At 34.7% G+C, this 21786-nt stretch overlaps 4 protein-coding genes across 7 annotated transcripts; 3 read left to right on the top strand and 1 right to left on the bottom strand.

The window, feature by feature from the left end:
* The first annotated feature begins 4676 nt into the window (after positions 1-4676).
* On the top strand, positions 4677-8450 carry LOC9326945 (UDP-arabinose 4-epimerase 1). Of its 3 annotated transcripts, none has more exons than XM_021013570.1 (10): positions 4677-5037; positions 5606-5732; positions 5980-6104; positions 6226-6339; positions 6435-6634; positions 6729-6870; positions 6949-7043; positions 7137-7266; positions 7677-7821; positions 7934-8450. In XM_021013570.1, the coding sequence occupies exons 2-10, from the start codon at positions 5672-5674 to the stop codon at positions 8176-8178; spliced, it is 1257 nt and encodes a 418-aa protein (XP_020869229.1). In that variant the 5' UTR covers positions 4677-5037; positions 5606-5671; the 3' UTR covers positions 8179-8450. The 3 variants fall into 3 exon arrangements, with proteins under 3 accessions (XP_020869229.1, XP_020869230.1, XP_002890883.1); XM_021013571.1 differs by lacking the exon at positions 4677-5037 and adding an exon at positions 5098-5517; XM_002890837.2 differs by lacking the exon at positions 4677-5037 and adding an exon at positions 5098-5227.
* Positions 8451-9266: 816 nt separating this feature from the next.
* On the bottom strand, positions 9267-11240 carry LOC9326946 (coatomer subunit epsilon-1). Its single transcript, XM_002893592.2, has 7 exons — positions 10933-11240; positions 10753-10842; positions 10409-10560; positions 10168-10303; positions 9919-10074; positions 9654-9733; positions 9267-9567 (listed from the first exon to the last, which is right to left on the bottom strand). The coding sequence occupies exons 1-7, from the start codon at positions 11101-11103 to the stop codon at positions 9474-9476; spliced, it is 879 nt and encodes a 292-aa protein (XP_002893638.1). The 5' UTR covers positions 11104-11240; the 3' UTR covers positions 9267-9473.
* A 459-nt stretch (positions 11241-11699) lies between these two features.
* LOC9329700 (serine/threonine-protein kinase tricorner) lies at positions 11700-15771 on the top strand. 2 transcript variants are annotated; one of them, XM_002890838.2, is made up of 14 exons: positions 11700-11813; positions 12196-12464; positions 12644-12818; positions 12905-12988; positions 13106-13347; positions 13566-13797; positions 14057-14136; positions 14218-14302; positions 14528-14659; positions 14758-14871; positions 14973-15020; positions 15106-15190; positions 15283-15339; positions 15442-15771. In XM_002890838.2, the coding sequence occupies exons 2-14, from the start codon at positions 12241-12243 to the stop codon at positions 15576-15578; spliced, it is 1695 nt and encodes a 564-aa protein (XP_002890884.1). In that variant the 5' UTR covers positions 11700-11813; positions 12196-12240; the 3' UTR covers positions 15579-15771. The 2 variants fall into 2 exon arrangements, with proteins under 2 accessions (XP_002890884.1, XP_020867388.1); XM_021011729.1 differs by lacking the exon at positions 11700-11813 and adding an exon at positions 11850-11946.
* A 3153-nt stretch (positions 15772-18924) lies between these two features.
* Positions 18925-21786, top strand: LOC9326947 (probable WRKY transcription factor 14). The gene is made up of 3 exons (XM_002890839.2): positions 18925-19686; positions 20351-20491; positions 21041-21786. Exons 1-3 carry the CDS (start codon positions 19127-19129, stop codon positions 21615-21617), a joined length of 1278 nt encoding a protein of 425 aa, XP_002890885.1. The 5' UTR covers positions 18925-19126; the 3' UTR covers positions 21618-21786.

Genomic DNA, 21786 nt, shown 5'->3' on the forward strand with positions numbered 1-21786 from the left:
AAAAAAATCGTGAGATTCTGAATTTGAAGTTTGTAACCGACAATAGGAGGAGGGGATAGGAGAGGAGACATCGCATTTACAAGAGTTTACGTAAGGGAGGCCAATTCCAATCGTACGATGTCGTTTAAGATTTTTAAAGACACCAATACACTTACGTGGCGCTATCTCATGGATTTATGCCATGTTTATGTGAACCCCACCTGACAGTCACATTACAGTTTTTTCATTATAAATAGGTTTTGTTTTTGTTGCTTTTATTGAGAGCTTCTGTCGTTTATTTCCTAACATTTGAATTCAAACCAATGAAAATAAAGGGTTAAGTATTATTGTATTGTAATTATATCTACCAATAGGGAAAAAACCCGAAAAAATCGCCATTTTTTTTTTTTTGGCCGTTTAATACGTGTGTTTTTAAACTTGGAATAAAAATACCTCATTTAATTTCGATTGCCTTTTAAAACTATCGTTTTTTAAAACTTGATAATTTCGAACCCGAGACTTAACCGTCGTTACTGGGTTTAACGGAATTATCTAACAGCGTTAAATTTTAACTCCACGTGTTCATATAAATATATACCATTTGTTTGCAATATTTCCAGTGTTCGTTAATGTGGCCTGGTGGTTGCGCGTTGGTTTTACAAACCTTAGCTGCTGGGTTCGACTCTTCAACCTCTTATTTTATTTTATTTTTATTTTTTATTTTTGTTCTTCGTCTTCTTCACCGGTCCTCGTGAACTATTTTCTGCGAATTTCTCGAGTTTTAAGCTGGATCCATTGTCGAATCGTGTCAAGGAATCTGAGCTTCGTGCTTTTTATCTTCTGAGACAACAACATCTTTCGCTTCTCTCTCTTTGGAATGGTACGTTGGTGAATCCTTCTCTTAATCAATCGGAGAATGTTTTGGGATCATTTGTGTTGTTTGAAGATGTGAAATCTGCTGTTTCGAAGCAGATTTCATTGAATAAAGAGATCCAAGAGGTGTCCGATGATGCAAAGGAGAGAGATTTGTAATTTGATTTCCAATTTTCAATATCAAAAATCTCTCATTTTTTTCAGATTGAAAGTTGTTTTCCGAATTGTTCATGGGTTATCACAATACCCACAAGATCATGATTTTGTTTTCAAATCCGATGTGATTCTTAGAAATGTTTTTTTGATTCTTTGGACATTAGAGATCTGAGAAGAAGAAGTGAAGAAAAAAAAAAAAAAAAAACAGGTTCACGACTCGAACCCAGGTCAGGTGGTTTTCCAAAAGAGACCTGCTACCACCAGGCCACATTAAGTATAGCTGTAAGTATTGCAAACAGATGGTATATATTTATATAAACACACGGGATTAAATTTTAACGCTGTTAAATAATACTGTTACGTCCAGTAACGACTGTTAAGTCTCGGGTTTGAAATTACCGAGTTTCAAAAAACGATAGTTTTAAAAGGTAATCGAAATTAAATGAGGTATTTTTATTCCAAGTTTAAAAACACACGTATTAAACGGCCAAAAAAAAAATAGATGGCGGTTTTTTCGGGTTTTTTCCCTCTACCAATATCACCACTAAAATTTAAATATGGGTAATGCATACTATATTCTTTTTCTTTGACTCAACCCCAAGTTACTAAGTTTGGCATTAAAAAAAAATGTCATCAATTCTTATAAGTTACACCTGCTTTGTTTTGCTATTTATTACAAAAAAAAGGTCACTATTACACATCTCACTCCCAACTAAGTTGCATGGAATCAGAAGCGGGTGCGGGGAAGCGAAGCGTTTGGAAACGTGGAAGCGATTTTTTCAAAAATTTATGATATGGGTACGTTTTGGAAGCGTGTAATATATATATATAATCAAATGTGATTAAATAACTCTTGTCTTAAATAAAAGAGATCCAATACTTAATTAAGTTGATTAGAGATTAAAAAAAAAAAACATAACGCATAAGTCAAAGATTTGTCTTCCTTTTCATTTTCATCACCATTAGCAAACACTCTCAACAACTCACTTAACGCTTAGTTATACTTGGACATTATAATTACTTCTACGAATGAGCTTTAGTTAGACCCATTAGACAATACCTTTCTTTTGTTGGGCCACACCTTAACCACTTAGGCCCACTCCATCTCTTAACTCAAAACACATCTTCTTTTTACGTTGACTCCTTCTTCTTTAGTTGACCTCTCTTCTTCTTCAACCATGACAACTTCTTCTTCTTGTTCTACTTCAGAACTTCCTTGTTCTTCATCATCACTAACCTAGCTTTCTCTTTTGCAGGGCCAATCAAATGGGTCAATCCCAACAAGAGTTTTGCCAAAGACGAAATTTAGCCACGATTGGTATTCTCTTGTTTAGTAAACTGTAATTAGGGTTTTCTAATTTCATATTTAATTAAGAAATACAAAAAATATATCACGCTTCCTAAATATTTCCTTAATAATGATTCCAAAATCAGAATCGCATAAAAATAGAACGCTTCCTAAACGGAATCATAGCTTCCAAAACGCTTCCGATTTCTTTTTTTTCGGAATCGCGCTTCCACCACGCTTCCGGGCGCTTCCTGAAGCTTCCGATTCCGTTTTAGCTTCCGAAGCGGGAATCGGACTACGGACGGAGCTTCCGTGCTTCCTAGCTCCCAAAAGCCAAATTAACAAGCTTTTTTTAACTACAAATTAGTGAAAACAAGTTCTAAAATTAGTTTATCTAAATTCAAATTGGCATGTTTTATCAAATCATATACAAAATATTTCTCAATATATAAATCTAAAGCATATTATATTTTACAAATTACATTTACTTAATAATATTCATTAAACACCGAATAAATTTTTTAGTTCATTGATGATCAAAAATTCAAATGCTGCTATAAAAGTTACTCCATCTGTTTCACAATATATGATGTTTTGGTTAAAAGCACACATTTTAATAAAGTTTAGTTTTTCTTTTAAAACTATCATTTAATATATGATTTAAAAATTTTAACCAATTAGAAAAAATATCGCAGAATATAAACAGCCACAAAATATCAAATATACCCATATGTTTTTTTTTTGTCAACAGCTTTTAATCAAATATACTCATATGTTTATAGTTATAAAACATCATATGTTTTAAAACAAAATAAAAATACTAAAAAATCATCCTATATTTCGAAACAGATTGAGTATTATTTTAAACATAATAAAAAATGATTATTGAAAACAAATTATTTGGTTCTAAACGCATTTAATTTTTTTAATGAAGTAAGTAAGTAAATAAAAACTATAAACAGAAACATAAAGAATACAGTATATCAAAAATAAAAATGTTTTTCATTTTGCCATTACAATCATTTGTGATGACAAAAGCACTTAAATGAAATTCTGGCCGACATGTCAGCTCGATGGTGTTGGTCTCCACGCCCAGTAATCGTCGCAATGACAAGTGCGGCAATTCTATTGGCTAATCGTGCTTTTCCCCTCCCTATAAAGGCTCTTCCCTAGAAAATAACCTCAATTACTTAATAATGTACTTACTATTGGAGTATTTTCATTAGTACGTACAAAGCTCCCAACTAAAAAAAAATTATGTTATCTCCCACAAAACCTAGTACTATTATTATGTCTAGCCATCGATTTTTTTTAGAATACAAATTAGTATTTTATTAGAATTCATTTTAGAATTAAAATACAATTTTGAACATGTAATATAATAAGTGAAGAAAACATGAATTCCTTGTACATAATTTAAGAAGTTGAGCTATAAAATGGGGAATCTAGTCATCTACCCTTCTCTGGTAGTTCCACTAGCTTTCAACTGACAGACTCTTTGATCTTGTACAAGAAAGAGGACCAAGAAGACTCACAGTTTTTCAACTTTTTCTGGCAAATTTCGATAATAAAAATCTTTGAAGGGATAGTTTGATAAAGCTCGATTTTCATAATTTTCAAACCCGTAGTTCAACACATCGCAATGTCCAAAGTCCAAAACCCATCACTTACCACTTTCACCATCTCATGATCATGTTATACATCATTAACTAGCTTATTCAGTTTCAATCTGCTGTTTACTTAGTCCATTTTTACAGTTTAACCATTCATTCACTTAAATATCTTGCATAGACGCATTAGTAATCATGCCACAATCACTCAGGAGTATCAAAACACATTTTATTGAAAAAACATCTCAACTTAACCATACCAATATGCCACATTTACCCAAGATAAAACAATTTATACTAAAAAAAATGCAATGAATATTCAACCAAGAATATGAAGAACGGTCAACATAACTCTAAGAACATTCCACAATCCACACCATAAAAATCAACTATGAATTTGAAAAATCAAGTTCAAAACATAAATATCGTAACACGATGTATGAGTATGACCACTTGAACTATTAGATTTTGGTCCGAAATATTTTATCAAATACACCAAATATTTATTTCTGATTAGCAGGGTCACTAGAACACCGGTATCAATAAAAAAATGTCACTATGCACACACAATATTTTCTTTAAAATATGTGATTGAAATGTTAATAGAAAATTAGCCGGTTGAATTAATAATCTTGATTATAAAATATAAATTAATCTGCAGACTGCGCCATCATTCTTGCTACATGTCATGTTCATATCAAAAGAATCTAAAAGCCAAAAAAAAGCTGACAAAAAAGTCAAATATATTTTTATCTTATTAGTAGTATTTATTTTTACAAAAAATTCCTCATTTCTTTAATTTTATTTTTCTTAAAAGACCGAGGAATTTCCGCCATCTCCTCTTCTCTCTTTCATCGCTCTCACCGGAACGCGTCTACGAGGTCGCACTACTCTCTTTCCACATCGTACGTTTCCTCTCTCTCTAAATTCTTCACCTTTAAAGTGAACAAAATTGAATCTTTCTCACAACCCACAAGAAAATTCGAACCCTTTCTCTTTCTTAGTCACGCTTTCGATCATCTATCTCCTCGACTTGTGGTTGGTTCGTCTCTGTTTTCTGTACACAAACCCTGCTGCTGTTGATACACGTGAGCCGCCATTAATGCCCCTCTTTTTGTTTTCTTCTTCCAGGTACGTTTCTTCTTATTGGGTTTTCTTTTATTTTGGCGTTTTTTTATGCATAGTCTCTGCGTTTTCTTTCCTTCTTCCGTTTCTGCTTCTTCTGAGAATTCTTCTTCCCATTACCTTTCTCTTCTAGGGTTTTCTATTAACTCTGAAATCAGGATCTTTCTTACTGAATTTCACTTTTTAATTTATTCGGGTTAGTCTTATTTTCATTTTAGATATTTATGTTTTTTGCATTTGTCATTTTGTCATGGGACCGACATTGCTCCGACAAGAGTTTCCCAATCTGGGTTTCTTTTTTATATGTTTCCAAGTCTTTTAATTCAAATATGTTTTCCGGCAAAATTTTGAAAGTTTTCATCTTTAAATTGCTATGTAACTCAGTTAATTTCTAAGGTTTTCGGATAAAAATTTCATTATTTGGTTCTTGTCAATGCCATCTTAACTCTTCTTTGTGCATTTCTCTGTTTGAGTTCTGTGGCTAAGGTTGTTTTTGTAGAGATAATTTAATCTTGAGAAAGTTCTCACTTTTTGGGGTTTTGTAGAAAATAATTCAAAGTTTGGTCTTTTGCAGCTGATTTAGGGTGGTGCTGATCAAATTACATCTAGTGTTTGTTTCCGCGAGCTGAAGTGAATCAAAATGTTTAATTTTGGTCGAGCAAGAAGCCAAGGGAGGCAAAACAGATCTATGTCTCTTGGAGGTGAGAAATTATCTTGATTACTGCAATTGGTTTCACTGAGGAAATAGTTTATCTAGTGTGATTGTGTGTAAGTTTTCAGTTAGCTCTGAAATTTTGAGTGGTTTTTGAGAATTTAGTTTGGAAATTTAGGTTGGTTGATGATAAACTTGAAGTTTTTTGGGGTTTGGAGCTTTTAAGGGTGAAGCTTTTGTGGTTTTTTCAATGTGGATGCAAAATGTAACAGATCTTGGTGATTTTGGGAATGTAGGATTGGATTATGCAGACCCGAAGAAGAAAAACAATTACTTGGGAAAGATTCTTTTGACAGCCTCTCTTACAGCCTTGTGCATTTTCATGCTAAAGCAATCTCCAACGTTCAATACTCCGAGCGTGGTACAACTTCTTATTGTCCTTTGATCGAGTTTTTAGAGAAAGAAGGATGTTACTGGTGAAGCACTGCTCAAGTTTTTTAATGGTTTCTTCATTTTTGTTGTTCTGTGTTTACTTTTTGCAGTTTTCTCGACATGAGCCAGGGGTTACACATGTTTTAGTCACTGGTGGTGCTGGTTATATTGGTTCACATGCAGCTCTAAGGCTTCTAAAGGAATCATACCGAGTGACCATTGTGGTATCTTCTTTGGCTTACATGGATTTAAGTTCCTTTGTCCAGCATTATTTTGAATGTCGATATCACAATTAAGTAAATCTCTTTCTGTTTAACAGGACAATCTATCACGTGGGAATCTTGGCGCAGTCAAGATTTTGCAAGAACTGTTTCCTGAACCTGGAAGGCTTCAATTTATTTATGCTGATCTTGGAGATGCAAAGGCTGTCAACAAGATATTCACAGAGAACGCCTTTGACGCTGTAATGCATTTCGCCGCTGTTGCATATGTTGGGGAAAGCACACAATTCCCTCTTAAGTGAGTATATTGAACTATTTCCCCTTGTGGAAATGTATGATCTTTTCTGTTGTGTGAATTCGAGACAAGTAACTTTGTTTTCTGTCTATTACAGGTATTATCACAATATTACATCGAACACTTTGGTCGTATTAGAGACAATGGCCGCTCATGGAGTAAAGACTTTGATATATTCAAGCACTTGTGCAACGTATGGGGAGCCTGATACTATGCCAATTACAGAGGAAACTCCTCAGGTGAAATTTGGTTTGTCAATTGTTTAATAGCCACGGTTCTTCTTTTATGCGCTCTAACCCCAATACACGTCATTTCAGGTGCCAATCAATCCATATGGTAAGGCCAAGAAGATGGCAGAAGATATCATTTTGGATTTCTCGAAAAACTCAAATATGGCAGTTATGATCCTAAGGTTTGTTTTATTGATACTCCTTTAAGTTCTATCAAGTGTTTCAATGGATTTTTTTTACTTCCCATGAAATTGACAAGGTTCGCTTTCTTCCAGATATTTCAATGTGATTGGGTCCGATCCAGAGGGCAGATTGGGTGAAGCCCCAAGGCCTGAGCTGCGTGAGCATGGACGCATCTCCGGTGCTTGCTTTGATGCAGCACGTGGCATCATGCCTGGCCTACAGGTAATCATTTTCTTTGAGTTCATGAACTTTTTCTGAACTTCTGTCAGGTTTTTCCCAGAGCTTCACTTTCAGTTTTTGTCAGGGTCTTGACTATTATTCCTTGGACAAGTCATCACAGATTGGCACACTATTAGATTCTTAATCCATTTCCTAAAAGTTGTGTCTTTTGTTTTTGTTTATAACTTGGGGCTGGCACATGCTGTAGAACATGTTCAAAAATGTTTGCAAAAAAGCTGATAAGTAGTTTACAGCTGAGCAAAATACATAATTGAGACAACTTATTCTTGAGTTTCCTTTATTAAAGTAAAGATTAAATTAGTCTACTTTTACATTCACGTGGGTATAAGCTTTCAAGCTTCTCTAATCATTGATCTTCATTGAACTTTTCTTTTTCGTTGGTTTATCCCCAGATCAAAGGAACAGACTACAAAACCGCTGATGGAACTTGCGTACGTGATTACATTGATGTCACTGACTTGGTTGATGCTCATGTTAAAGCTCTTCAGAAGGCAAAACCCCGTAAAGTTGGAATCTACAATGTTGGCACCGGGAAAGGTACTATTGACTTCTGGCATACCTTAGTACTGTACCGAAGAAAAACTCTTGCTATTTAGCAAATGGATTTATTAAATACTGTGTTTTTGACTTTTTGTTGTGTGCGGAGTAGGTAGCTCGGTGAAAGAGTTTGTTGAGGCGTGCAAGAAAGCAACTGGTGTTGAGATCAAGATCGAATACTTGCCTAGGCGTGCAGGTGATTACGCTGAGGTTTACAGTGACCCGAGCAAGATCAGGAAGGAACTTAATTGGACAGCTAAGCACACTAATCTCAAAGAGAGTCTTGAGACTGCATGGAGATGGCAGAAGCTGCACCGTAATGGCTACGGGTTAACCTCATCGGTCTCGGTTTACTGACTTTGTTCATTGCTATAGTGATGGATGGAGATTTTGATTCCAGATGGTATTGAGGAGAGAAGCGTAGAAGATGGTTTTATATATAAATATAACATAAGATATATTATCCATATGATACAAAAAAATGAGATCACATGACGAGATTTTTTATTGATATTCATTTTGTAATGGCTTTAGGTTCTTTTAGGAAGCAGCCATTCATTAGTATATGTACCTCTCACAATATTTATTCATTAGTCCAATAATATAGCTATCCTGGCTTTTATTTGTTAGCAAAAACCCCTGTTCAAAAACGCGGACGCCTAGGCGATTAATCGCCCGCCTAGGCGCTGGGCGCAGCTCAACCGCCGCGATTATAGCCAAATCGGCTGTTTTAATCGTTGACCGATTAATTAACCATTAATCGTTGAAAATCGGAAAATCAACGGATGAATGGAAAAAAAAAAAAAAAAACTGGACTTCTTTAAAATCGTTGTGGGCTTTAATTACTCGAAGCCCATTGATTGTTTAAAAGGTGAACCCTCAACTTCTATTTATATAAGCAAAGTTTTCACAACTCCTACTCACCTTACCGATGTGGGACTTTTATATTACATGCTTTTGTCTTTTTCTTCTTCCAACATTACATGCTTACGGTTTCTTTCTCCCATTATTATTTTTAATTATATTATTTTGTTTTGAGTGCATAATCTCTTACCTTGCCTCATTTTATTTTGAAAAAATAATAAAAAATATCTTGTTAATAAACCAAAAAGTGTAATTTAGATATTTAAAATATTGTTAATAAAACTACTAAATTTTGAGTAGAATTTCTTCAAACTATAATATTGAACACACCAACATATTAATAAATTTTGCATAAATGTTATATATATGATTAAAAAATCATAAAACTAATCCCCGATTAATCCCCGTTTAATCTCCGATTTTTTTGCTAGGCGCTAGGCCCACCCCGAGCGCCCGACTAGCGCCTAGCGATTTTTAAAACATGGGCAAAAACTAGATCTAAGCTCTAATGTTACATGCATTAGTGAATGTTTCGTTTGCACAAGTCTGGCTTTTGTCTCATCAGTTATGGAGATTCTGGATATTAAGGAACAAGATCTCTAGTTTTGTTGGATTCGAAACTCAATGACAACAAAAGCTTCAGTGAGAAATCAAATTCAAATGCAACATATCCGATGGAAAAAAAAAAAAACTGTTCATATATGATAATTTCAAGACAGGGCTGGTAAGAATATGATGTTCTGCTGGTAGATTATAAAGCAAATTGATTCCATGGATTTTGAGGTCCTTCAGGCGAAAGATTGAAGAGCTCTCTCGAAGTTATCTTCAGCTGATGCTACTCGCTTCACAAGGACGTGTTCTGGATGTGAAAGTTTCAGCTGGCTGCAAATGGATCAGAAATGGAGGAATAAGTCAGCTTACTGATGCACCGTTATGAAAAAATTGCACAAGGTCATAAATATTTTTACTTTAGGTATCGCGAAGATGATTTCCCGACATGAAGGCTGCATACAACTAGGTTTGCAAGAGTTTCTGGGTCTTTAGCATCCTGCAATGAGCATAAACATCTATGTTTTCAAACTTATCCATTTTCCAATATACGAATAGTTGAATAATTTAGATATGGTAAACACATAGTTGATAAAGCGAGTGGCGGATATCCGATGACACGATATTGAGAATGGATTGCGTCGATACAGATTTCAGGTAAGAAAGAGTAGGTTCATCACTCACCTTGTTGAGTGCTTCAAGTAGTAGAGTCTCAGCTTCTTCAAAATTACCCATATGCATGCAGCAAACTGCTTTGCCGTTCAAGATCAAACTTGTCATTGGGTACTTCTCAGAGAAATCCTGGAAGATTAGATAAGCTTCCTGTATTTTGGAACCACCCTGAGATCATACGCAACAATTTAATATTAAGAAACACATTAACAAATATTCTCTACACTATATAGAAAAACGATATGGATATTCATATCATACTACTGCCAGGTTCAACCAAGCGCTCGCGAGTTGAGTGAGTGTGTGGTCTTCATCAATCTGTTGCATCACTCTTAGCTGTTTCTCTGCATAATCTGATCTATGCATCTTTATGAATATCTGGACATTCAAAGCATGCCTAAAATATGCAGAAACAACAATCAATTATCGAGTAATCGAAAAGAACTTAGACATAAAAACAATCACTGTGACAAGATCTAACAACACAAATCGAAAGGCTCACAGATCCATGGTTCCTCCAGAATGAGTGTGCTTCAGAGCCTCGTTATAGTCTTCCTCATGCATGAATATAGTACCAGCAATCAACCGAATAATAGCATTGTTTCCTACAGTTGGATCTGCCAACCATTCTCTCAAGCTCGAAATGGTTGATTCCTAACCAAAATCACAGAAACAACTCTGTATTCAACAATGCATACCACAAACTTAAGATGAAGAACAATTCAATTTCAGATCTCTAAAGCTACACAATCAAAAGAATCCTAGATTTATAGAAAAGTTATCTGAAATTCCGCTAAGCAAACGTTACAAAACATGAATCGAACATTTCAAAATCTCCAGAATTACCTTGTTTCCAGGACTCGCTAGATACATAGCAAGGAGTTTCACTGCCTGTAGAGGAGTAGCAGCCGCTTCATCGATCTCACTGATGACAAGCTACGAAGACGAAATTTGAAAAACGTAAATCACCAAATGATCAAAACAAATTGAAATCCAAATCGAAAAACTCGAGATTAGAGGCAAAACCTGATAGCTTCCGAGAGCGATGTAAGCGCGATGGACGAGACAGTCTCGCTCGACGATATCTTCCTGCGAAAGATTAGGGATTTCGCTGTTGTTGATCGCCGCTTGATAAGCTCCCAAGTAAAAATGGTTTCTCAGGTTAAAGAGATGATCTGGTCCTGCCATGGATGCCATTGTCTCAGCTTCTTCTTCTTCTTCTTCCTCTAGATCTCACAGATCCGTGTCTAACTCCAAAATAGAGAAAACTGAAGTGTGGAGAAAAATAAAAAAAAATGTACTGTACATAAAGCCCCATACATTTTGAATGTTACAATTGACACCCATTGTGATCTATTTTCGGCCCAATGGGCTTTTCGGTGACCCAATAGTTCGCACTGTGCTTCTCTTTACACGTGTCCTACATACGAACGGTGACTATGTTGTCTTACCAATAAAACGCGTTTTTATCCAATTCGCGCGGGAGTTGTTCTAATGACGTTAACAACCCCGTTGAAAACCACTCCGTGCGATCGTGCTGTCACGTTTGTCGACAAACAAATCCAACAAATTACTGACATGTGTCACTTAGCTTTCCTCTAAATGAGCCGATTACTATCCGGGAATAGTTAAAAACCGGTTTACCGGTATTGGTTTTAAATTTTTAATCAGCCACCGAGTCATCGTGACTGTAACTTTAACGGCGTTTACTGCTTCCAGATAAAATAACTATTGACTAAAATACCCTTTACACCAAAAACGTTATTAGTTCGTAATCCGTTTTGCTCTCCTTTTTGAGATCTTTTTAATTAAATAAATTTTCCGTTTTCAAGTGAATGCGTGTAAGCAAGAGTTCGAATTCGAGCGAGTGCTAAAAATCAAATCTCTGATTTTGTTGTTTCGTTGATGTAAGTTTCTTTGATCCTTTCGCGAAATTTGTCATCTTCTCCGATCGAGTTACTTTTTCTTTGCGAATAATTTGACTTTTCGTTTTCTTCTTCTCCAATCTCGCATGGAGGTTTCGTTGTTCGTTCATATCTGGTTTGGAATTTGATTTTGTAACTATTTGATTATAAACAAGTTTTGATTCGAATGCATGCGTGTGTGATCCAGAACTTGATTTATGTGTATCTATGTTAGAGTGATTAGACTCGATTCGTGTGTAGGATTCGTTAACTCGAAGTGAAAGTTTTATCTTGTTTCCGGAATTTACGGTGAGATTTGGGTTTTTGGATTTGGAGTGATGTACCAATCAGTAAGCCGTAGGAATTTCGTTTTGATTTTATGCAGGTTTTTATGAAGTGATCTGTATCGATTTTATTATATTGGATTGAAATGACAACGGAACCTACGAGGAGTTGGTTCCAGATACGGCAGCAGAAACCCGATAAATCCAGTCCTACTAAAAGGGGACAGGAGGGAAATGTGAAGAATATTGGCAGACCTCCTATGAATGATGCACCATCTAATGCTACTAAACAGAAAGTTGCTGCGGCGAAGCAATATATCGAGAATCATTATAAAACTCAGAAGAAGAGTCTCCAGGAAAGAAAAGAGCGGTATGTTCGATTCTTCCTGTGACTCGTTTATGTACTCTTGTGCTTTGGTTGTTACTAGTGGAACTTGAGACTAGTTTTATTTTTCTGCTGTGATTTCCGACTTTGTTTTCTAGACACCGGAATTAATCTGTTACTGGTTTAGATTGAACCTTCTGATATCAGCTCGCTCTTGAATACAGTCGGAGCATCTTGGAGCAAAACTTAGCTGATGCTGATGTTCCTGTTGAAGACAAGATGAATATATTAAAGAATTTTGAGAAAAAGGAAATGGAGTATATGCGTCTACAAAGACAGAAAATGGGGGTTGATGACTTTGAATTGCTGAGTATCATTGGCCGAGGTGCTTTCGGTGAGGTATATCTCTTCACTTGTTTTTGTGGTTGCCTATCTTATTAATCTTACGTGGTGTTGATTTAATAATATATGTCATTTCTGTCCAGGTGAGAATTTGTAGAGAAAAATCTACTGGCAGTGTGTATGCAATGAAAAAGCTAAAGAAATCCGAGATGCTTCGACGAGGGCAGGTAATGCACTGTCCGTTAGCATTTCTATAAATCCAAGAGTTCATTTGTGATTAAATTGGCAATTCATTGACATCCGTGTAAATACAATAATCCCCTCTTTTGTGCGGTAACTATTAGGTGGAACATGTTAAGGCTGAAAGAAATGTGCTTGCAGAAGTGGATAGTCCTTTCATCGTCAAGCTTTGCTACTCCTTCCAAGATGATGAGCATTTGTACCTTATTATGGAATACCTCCCTGGAGGTGATATGATGACACTGCTGATGCGAAAGGATACCTTACGAGAAGATGAGACTCGTTTTTATGTTGCACAGACAATTCTGGCTATTGAGTCTATCCATAAGCATAATTACGTCCACAGGTTCTAACAACTGGCATTTGAAGCTTTTTCACATTGTTCTTTTTTTTCCGTGTTTGCATCTTACTTGACATTTAATCAAATTCCTTACAATGTTGAATCTTTGTAGACAATCTTCTATTTTTGCTTCCTTTTGTATCTTTTCGTACAGTGCTTGTAAATTAGCTTTCACTTGATATGTGGTGATAGTTTAACTCTAGTTTCTTCCTTTGATTTTTTAGGGATATAAAGCCTGATAATCTATTGATTACTCGTAACGGCCATATCAAGCTTTCAGATTTTGGATTGAGCAAGTCTCTGGAGAGCAAAAATTTTCCAGATTTTAAGGCGGAGCTTGTTGACAGGAATGCAAAGCCTGCAGCAGAATATGACAGACTCTCCAAGCCTCCTTCTGCACCTAGGCGAACTCAGCAGGAACAGCTTTTACATTGGCAACAAAACAGAAGGACCCTGGTATGGACTAGATTCACTTATATCTCTATCTTCGGTGGATGCTGACCTGAAGTTCATCTGAAGTATTCCATAAAGAACGATTCTTTTCCAACTTAGAATGAAGTGTAATGGCATGTTTTTCTGTTACTTAGAGAAGTAAATTATATAACTACTTTATTTTTGTGCCTTAATCTCCTTGGAAGTGTCCTATTTTAGTTATTTATGTGACCTTTCCATATAGTCCGTGCATAATAAGATGGCTGTTTCGTGTACTGTTCAGGCTTTTTCTACCGTAGGCACTCCTGATTACATTGCCCCTGAGGTGCTGCTGAAGAAAGGGTATGGAATGGAGTGCGATTGGTTAGTGAACCAGAACCCTTCTCTTTTACACTCTACAAAATAATTTATTCAGTTGATATTCTAAAAACTGTTTTGCAATAGGTGGTCTCTTGGAGCAATCATGTTTGAGATGCTCGTAGGGTTTCCGCCATTCTATTCCGAAGAGCCTTTGGCAACTTGTAGAAAGGTATGCATAAATTGGCTTAAATATCCTGCTAGTACATTGTTGCCCAGTTTATTCATGAGAATATTCATGAGTCCTGATGATTTACCTCAAAATTAGCCTATCATTTAACTGGACTAGAGTATAGTTGTGAGCCATCTTTTGGTATGGCATATGATCCAAGACCTATCCCTACTACGTTTGACTAGTATAATATTTATCAAACAATTGCTCAGTTTATCTCTGCAGATTGTAAACTGGAAAACCTGCTTGAAATTCCCTGATGAAGCTAAGCTTTCCATCGAGGTAAAAGATCTCATCCAAAGACTTCTCTGCAATGTTGAACAGAGGCTTGGAACCAAAGGAGTTCATGAAATCAAAGTACTTAAACCATTATTCTCATTCCTTTCAAGACAAAGTTGCTTAATTCTAAAATGGTTTTTGCACGTAAGATGTCTGATTTGTTTCCCATCAAAAAGGCACACCCTTGGTTTAGAGGAATCGAATGGGAACGGCTATATGAGTCAAATGCTCCATATATACCACAAGTGAAGCATGAGCTTGATACCCAAAACTTTGAAAAGTTTGATGAGGTTTGTTCAGTACCATCTACTTCTTTCTTCTAATAATTCTCAGCCCTTTTTTTTTTGCTTTTCTGTCTTTGCGATATATCGATTAATATTTTAATTTACAGGTGCCATCTACTTGCCAAACTTCTTCAAAGTCTGGCCCTTGGAGAAAGGTATATATATATATACATTTCATTTGTTTTCTTCGCAGTACATTCAATCAAGTTCTACCATTCTTACTAAGTTATATATATGCAGATGATCTCATCAAAAGATGTAAATTTTCTTGGTTATACATTCAAGAATATTGAGATCGTTGATGAACACAATATTCCTGGCATGGGTTAGTTACTTTTTTCTCATTTGAACAAATTTGGCCGGAGTTGGTTATATCTAACCAGGCTCATTAATCATTATTGAACTTTATCTACACAGCGGAATTGAAGCGTAAGAGTAAGACAGCAAAGAAACCATCTCTCAAGACACTGTTCGGTAAAAAAATAACAAAGACTTTGCTAAACTTCAACTTTGTCTCAAAACTTTAGTCTTAGCTTCTATTGAAGATTCAATTCTTTTTCTTTTTCTTTCTCGCAGAAACACCGTATCCTTCTCCTGAGAATCAAGCCTTAAAGGATTTGCTTGATTCACCTATTTACTCTGAGGGATCTAGAGGCTCTTCCGGATCACCATTTTCACATCCGAATCAATCGCACAATATTTCCCGGAGATGATCATCAAAAGGGAAAACTTAAAGTGATTAACAACAAACCAAGCAAAATTAAAAAAAAAAAAAAAGGGTAGTCATTGTCCTTCAATTGCAAATTTTTCATCTTTTCATACATGTATCTATGTAATGTAAAAACAGTGAACATTCAAAAGAGAATTAAAACCAAAATGCATATAGGAAACTTTATAGGTATACAATCCCAATTATCTAACCTTGTTTGCTCTTTTATAATTGTTTTATATTTCTAAATATTTACATACATAAGCGTGGAAATAAACATTATGTACATAAGCGTGGCTTTGGACTTGCCTTGATTGGTAACTACATGTTGAGTTGAAATCGAATAATAATCCAGCTGAGATTCGAGCTCCGGTGAACATTTTTTCTCGAATTTTTAGAAAACATCCAAAACTAGTCAAATCGTTTCTTTTCCATTGAACTGTTGCCTCACCTTTTCTCGAATTGTCAATCCGAATAAAACACTTTATTTATGATTTTCTTTTTAATAAAACAAACAAAAAAAAAAAACAAAAGAGAGTGAAAGTAATAGTTATGTAATGGAACGTACTGACACAACAAAGGAAGAAAGAACCAAAGCTATCTGACAAAAAAAAAAAAAAAAAAAAAAAATCATGTTCTTAATTTCCACTCTGCAATTACTTTGTTTTTTCTGTTTCACCGTTTAGTCTTTTATCTTTTTGACAATCCTGGAGATCTGTTTTTTTCTTTTTGAATTTTACCAATCATTATGGATCCAATACTCTTTGCCTTTTTGTTTTGTTCTATACACATATTTTCTTTCTTTGACTTTTGTATTTTCTACTAGACGAGGGAGACACAACTACTACGACATCTAAGCCATTATATTTCGATTACTTCAGTTGCAAAGTCATAGTACGCTAGCTAGACCATAATTTCATTTGTGGTTTTTTTGCCTTTTAGATTGGAATGCAACTATACATAGAGAGTTTTCTCTATTTCGAAGGTGTCCGCCTAAACTAAAATAATCATACATTAAAATTTATTTAAAACGCTACCTATTTATATTTATAATACTAACAATTAACAGAAATTTTGTTTTAATAAAATGCAAAAGATTAAGTTAAATTATAGAAAATTAAATTGAACAAAAAAGGTAAACAAAAGACAATAATAATCATCTAGATAATTTAATATTGAACTTTAAAACAATCAAGTTTTAAAGTTTTCTCTTTAAAACTACAAATCTTTTAAAAACAATCAAGTTCACTAACCTACAGTTTTAAGAATTTTTTTTGTCCAAATATTTAATAGTAAACCGACAGAATTGAAGTAACTTAAGATTTCATGAAGTAAGAGTGTGACTAGGGTTTTTTTTTAAGTAATGAACTTGGGGAGTATTTAAAGGGCCATGGATAGATTGCACGTAAAGTCAGTATTTATGCACACGTGTTTAGAGAAGGTTACATGCTACGAACTACGAAGCCCAATAACTCATTACTTAAACATCGTTATCACCCTAAAAGCCTAATCTTAATCAATTTACAAAGAGAACGAGTGCACAATAGTCTCAAGGTAAGTGATTATATCCAAATAATAATAATAGAAAGCTTGTGTTATTGTGTATAGGCATCACATTGTACCCCGGCCCTTTTCGAATGTATATATTCTTGGGAACCAGCTCCACTGGTTTTAACTTCGTGCATAATTTATTTGATTATAGTTAAAAATTTGATTGATTATGTATCTTTTAATGACGTGCTATTTTTGATGTGTTTCTGTTTAACTCGCATGAGAATTTCCAATCTAATGGATCGGACGAACCTAGAGAGACCATTTTTCTCGACTCAAATTTATAATTTATTTTAATTTATATATTTAGATTCTAGTTGTATATGTCTGTGTGTGTGAGAGAGAGAGAGAGAGAGATTTTTGTAAGTGGATCATTGTAGTTTAAAACTATTGATGGAGTTGTAATGAACGAACGTGGGCATAAGTGTTCATCATGAAGTCGACCAAAATATTCAAATCTTAATACTTTCTTTATGTTATCCCCACATATATTTGTATAGATATGATTCCTCTCTATACGGTTAATATACTTTCTAGCCATTTACTTGTTCTTGTGCGAAGTTGTTAAATATACTCTTTTTTAATATATTATCTCACATATTGTTGTGATGGGTTGACGTATTATGATCATCTAATTAAGGTGTTTAGTTATATTTTATACAGAAAAAAAAAAAAATCGAAATCCAATGAAAAAGACAAGCACATTATATACCATATAACATTTAAATATAGAATACGTTGAACATTTTATCAAAAAAAAAAAAAAAATTGAATACAAATGAACTGCAATATTTTATTTTTCAATAGAAATTTTTTTCATAGATCTGACAAACATATTTCAACTATTCAACAAAAAGAAATGTAATCATAACGTTTGGATGACAGATTCTCATTGGTTAACAAATAAACATACTCAACTGGATATCTGAGAAATAAAATAATATTAATTTTTGTATTATTTAATTATTTTTAATTATTTGAACCAATCAACATAAAACAGCTGTAAAAATGAGTATTTTAGTTTTTCAAACTATAAACATTTTTGTCTTCTCTCCTCTTTTATTTTTTTTGCTTAATGGGAAGTTTCTCATCTAAACACTCCCCTCCCAATGAAACTGCTCTTATCTCGATTTATCACTCATCACTTCTCTTTCCGCTAGTGATACCCATATTTAATGCGTAAAATATACGTGTGTGCCCATATGATGTTAAATGATTCTCTTTTTACATGAATGATCAAGTTCTTTTTGGAGTGATCTTGTCATGAAACTATGTCAAGACAAAAAATCGTAATCTAAAATGGAAGATAATGAGAGATCTTTCTCTTCAAATTGCGTTAATGAATTAAAGATTAGTAAAACTTGACCGGGTATAATCAAAAAACAGTGTGCTATTGTTCTCTTACAATAATATGAATCTCTTTATTCTTCTTGCGGGCAGAAAAGAAGTACTATTGTTTATTTATTACTACTATTCTAACGAATTATTTGGGCCGAGTAATCAAGAACCAATATTATATTAGAACTTCACAAACTCAAGTAAACTCAAAAAGATAATCTAAACTAAAAAGTACAAGACTTGGCCATCGATCCGATTATCTATATGATTAATAAATAGAGTATCTCACTTACTTTAACTTTTATATATTTCCGTCCATAAATTTAAACATTAATATCCGTTGATATTATATTTATGAAATCTCTCCATCTCTCTCTCTCTCTCATCAACATGTAGAAGGGGTAGAAGATGTTCTTCTCATCACGAAAAGTCAGCGTCTCTCTCTTCATCATCAAGCTTTTTTCTTCTTCTTCTTCTCAATCTTTTCACAAGAAAATAAAAAAATTTCCCAAGAAAACACTCACAAATACTATGCAAGAAACATAATCTCCTCTTTTTATCGCTTATCTCCCTCTCCCTCTTTATGATCATATTATCTTGATTTTCGATCGGTTTCTTTCGTATAGTTGTATATACACACCAAATCGTCGTCATTTATAGATTATGTGCAGCGTCTCTGAGCTTCTTGACATGGAAAACTTTCAAGGAGACTTAACCGACGTTGTACGAGGAATCGGAGGCCACGTGTTATCACCGGAAACTCCTCCTCCGAACATCTGGCCTCTTCCTCTGCCGCATCCACCACCATCGCCGTCAGATCTTCACATAAACCCCTTTGGAGATCCCTTTGTGAGCATGAACGATCCTCTCCTCCAAGAACTCAACTCCGTCACAAACTCCAGCTATTTCTCGAACGCCGGAGATAACAACAACAACAATAATGGTTTCTTGGTTCCTAAGGTATTTGAGGAGGATCATATAAAGAGTCAATGTAGTATCTTCCCAAGAATCCGGATCTCGCATAGTAACATCATCCATGATTCTTCTCCGTGTAATTCTCCGGCCATGTCGGCTCACGTTGTCGCAGCCGCAGCTGCCGCCTCGCCGAGAGGGATCATCAACGTAGACACAAACAGTCCTAGAAACTGTCTATTGGTCGATGGTAACACGTTCTCGTCGCAGATTCAGATATCTTCCCCTCGGAATCTAGGCCTTAAAAGAAGGTACAAAATTTAGTATATTAACTTTTCTTGATCTTGGATCTAATCATTCATTAATTGTTAGCTTTATATATATTATATTAAATTAATCAAAGATGGTTTTGAGTTATTATATGTATAAAATAATTGGGATCCAATTTACATTATTTTTATGATATCATATAGAGTAGAGTGAATTAGGGTTCTAGGCCACTTGGTAGCTAGGTTTCTAGGAAACTATCAATCGCTATAAACATTCGGAAAAAGTTGGATGCATGCATTTGCTAATAATAGAATATGCATTATGGTTTGTGTGACACTTCCCTTTATTGAGTTTTTTATAGGGTTTTTTTTTTGTCTTTTATCATGATCAATATCATAATCATGAATTTGTGTGTATATAGACACTATATATATATATATATATATATATATATGATTGTTTTAGATTCATCAGAGGAAGGAGGGTTGAGGTTGAAGACACATGCAGGAGAATCTATGAACTGTCACAATTAAATTAAAAGAACATATAACTGCGTTACATCATATCTCAAACCCAACTGATAATAATGTCCACTATCAAACTTAGCTTTCACAACTTACATATATACACACGTGTAGCGTATATATATATATAGATTAGAAGCCACACGTTTGTAAGTATGGATGTATATACTTGTATATGCAGGAAGAGTCAGGCAAAGAAGGTGGTGTGTATACCGGCGCCGGCTGCAATGAACAGCCGATCAAGCGGAGAAGTGGTTCCGTCTGATCTATGGGCTTGGCGTAAGTACGGTCAGAAACCCATCAAAGGCTCTCCTTTTCCAAGGTACTACGTACATTAAATAATCATAGTATGATAAATATGATAATATTCGTTATTAAAGATTCTTTCACAACCACATTTTTCTTGGCTCCCAAGTTGTTACAAATATTCGTTATGTTGTAACTTGTAACAACATTTCTCTTGATAATTGTGACATTTGGTTTACAATATACCCACCAATGAAAATAATATTTCTCTTGACAAGTTGTTACAAATATTAAAATTACGATTACAAGTCAGCCATTATGTTAATTTTGGTGAAATTTATTAATGACAAAATTAAACCAAAACAAAATTCTCACTAATTAATTTCGTTCTTAATTTAACATTTTTTGGTTTTAAAAAGAACAAAATTTAAACAAAAACATTTAACCATCCTTCAATTTATCTTTCTATATATATTGTATATATACAGAATGATATATATGCTTGATGAATTTCATGATTCATGGTTTTTTACCAATCAAAATAATTATATTCATGTAATTGTAATGGATTTGTTTGGCTAATCATAATGAATACTTATATATATATATATATAATTGCTCTCAGGGGTTACTATAGATGCAGCAGCTCAAAAGGTTGTTCAGCAAGAAAGCAAGTCGAAAGGAGCCGAACCGATCCTAACATGTTGGTGATTACATATACCTCCGAACATAACCATCCTTGGCCCATTCAACGCAACGCTCTCGCTGGCTCCACACGCTCCTCCTCCTCCTCCTCTAACCCTAATCCTTCCAAACCCTCAACCGCAAACATAACCTCATCATCCATTGGCTCCCAAAACACCATATATTTGTCTTCCTCCACCATTCCTCCTCCTTCTCTCTCATCCTCCGCCGTTAAAGATGAACGAGAGGACGACATGCAGTTAGAAAACATAGAAGACGATGAGGATAATCAGATTGCTCCGTATATACCGGAGCTTCATGATCATCAGCACCAGCCAGATGATTTCTTCGCAGATCTTGAAGAGCTAGAAGGAGATTCTCTAAGCATGTTGCTTTCTCAAGGCTGCACCGGCGACGGTAAAGATAAAACGACCGCGTCCGATGGGATCAGCAATTTCTTCGGCTGGTCGGGAGATAATAATGATAATTACCACGACCAAGACTCAAGGTCGTTATAGATATATAGTGTTAATTACAGGTAAAGAAATTATTTTTAATTAAGTTGAGCTTGTTAAAATGAAAGATCATGTATAGTCTGGTCATGTGGGGGTAATGAGCTGGTTACTTGACAGACCGTAAACAGTATTTATCGTCATTTGTTATACATTTGTTTTTTTTCTTCCGGAA

This window comes from Arabidopsis lyrata (genome assembly GCF_000004255.2).
Source record: "Arabidopsis lyrata subsp. lyrata unplaced genomic scaffold ARALYscaffold_1, whole genome shotgun sequence".
In the NCBI taxonomy this organism is placed as follows: Eukaryota; Viridiplantae; Streptophyta; class Magnoliopsida; order Brassicales; family Brassicaceae; genus Arabidopsis; species Arabidopsis lyrata.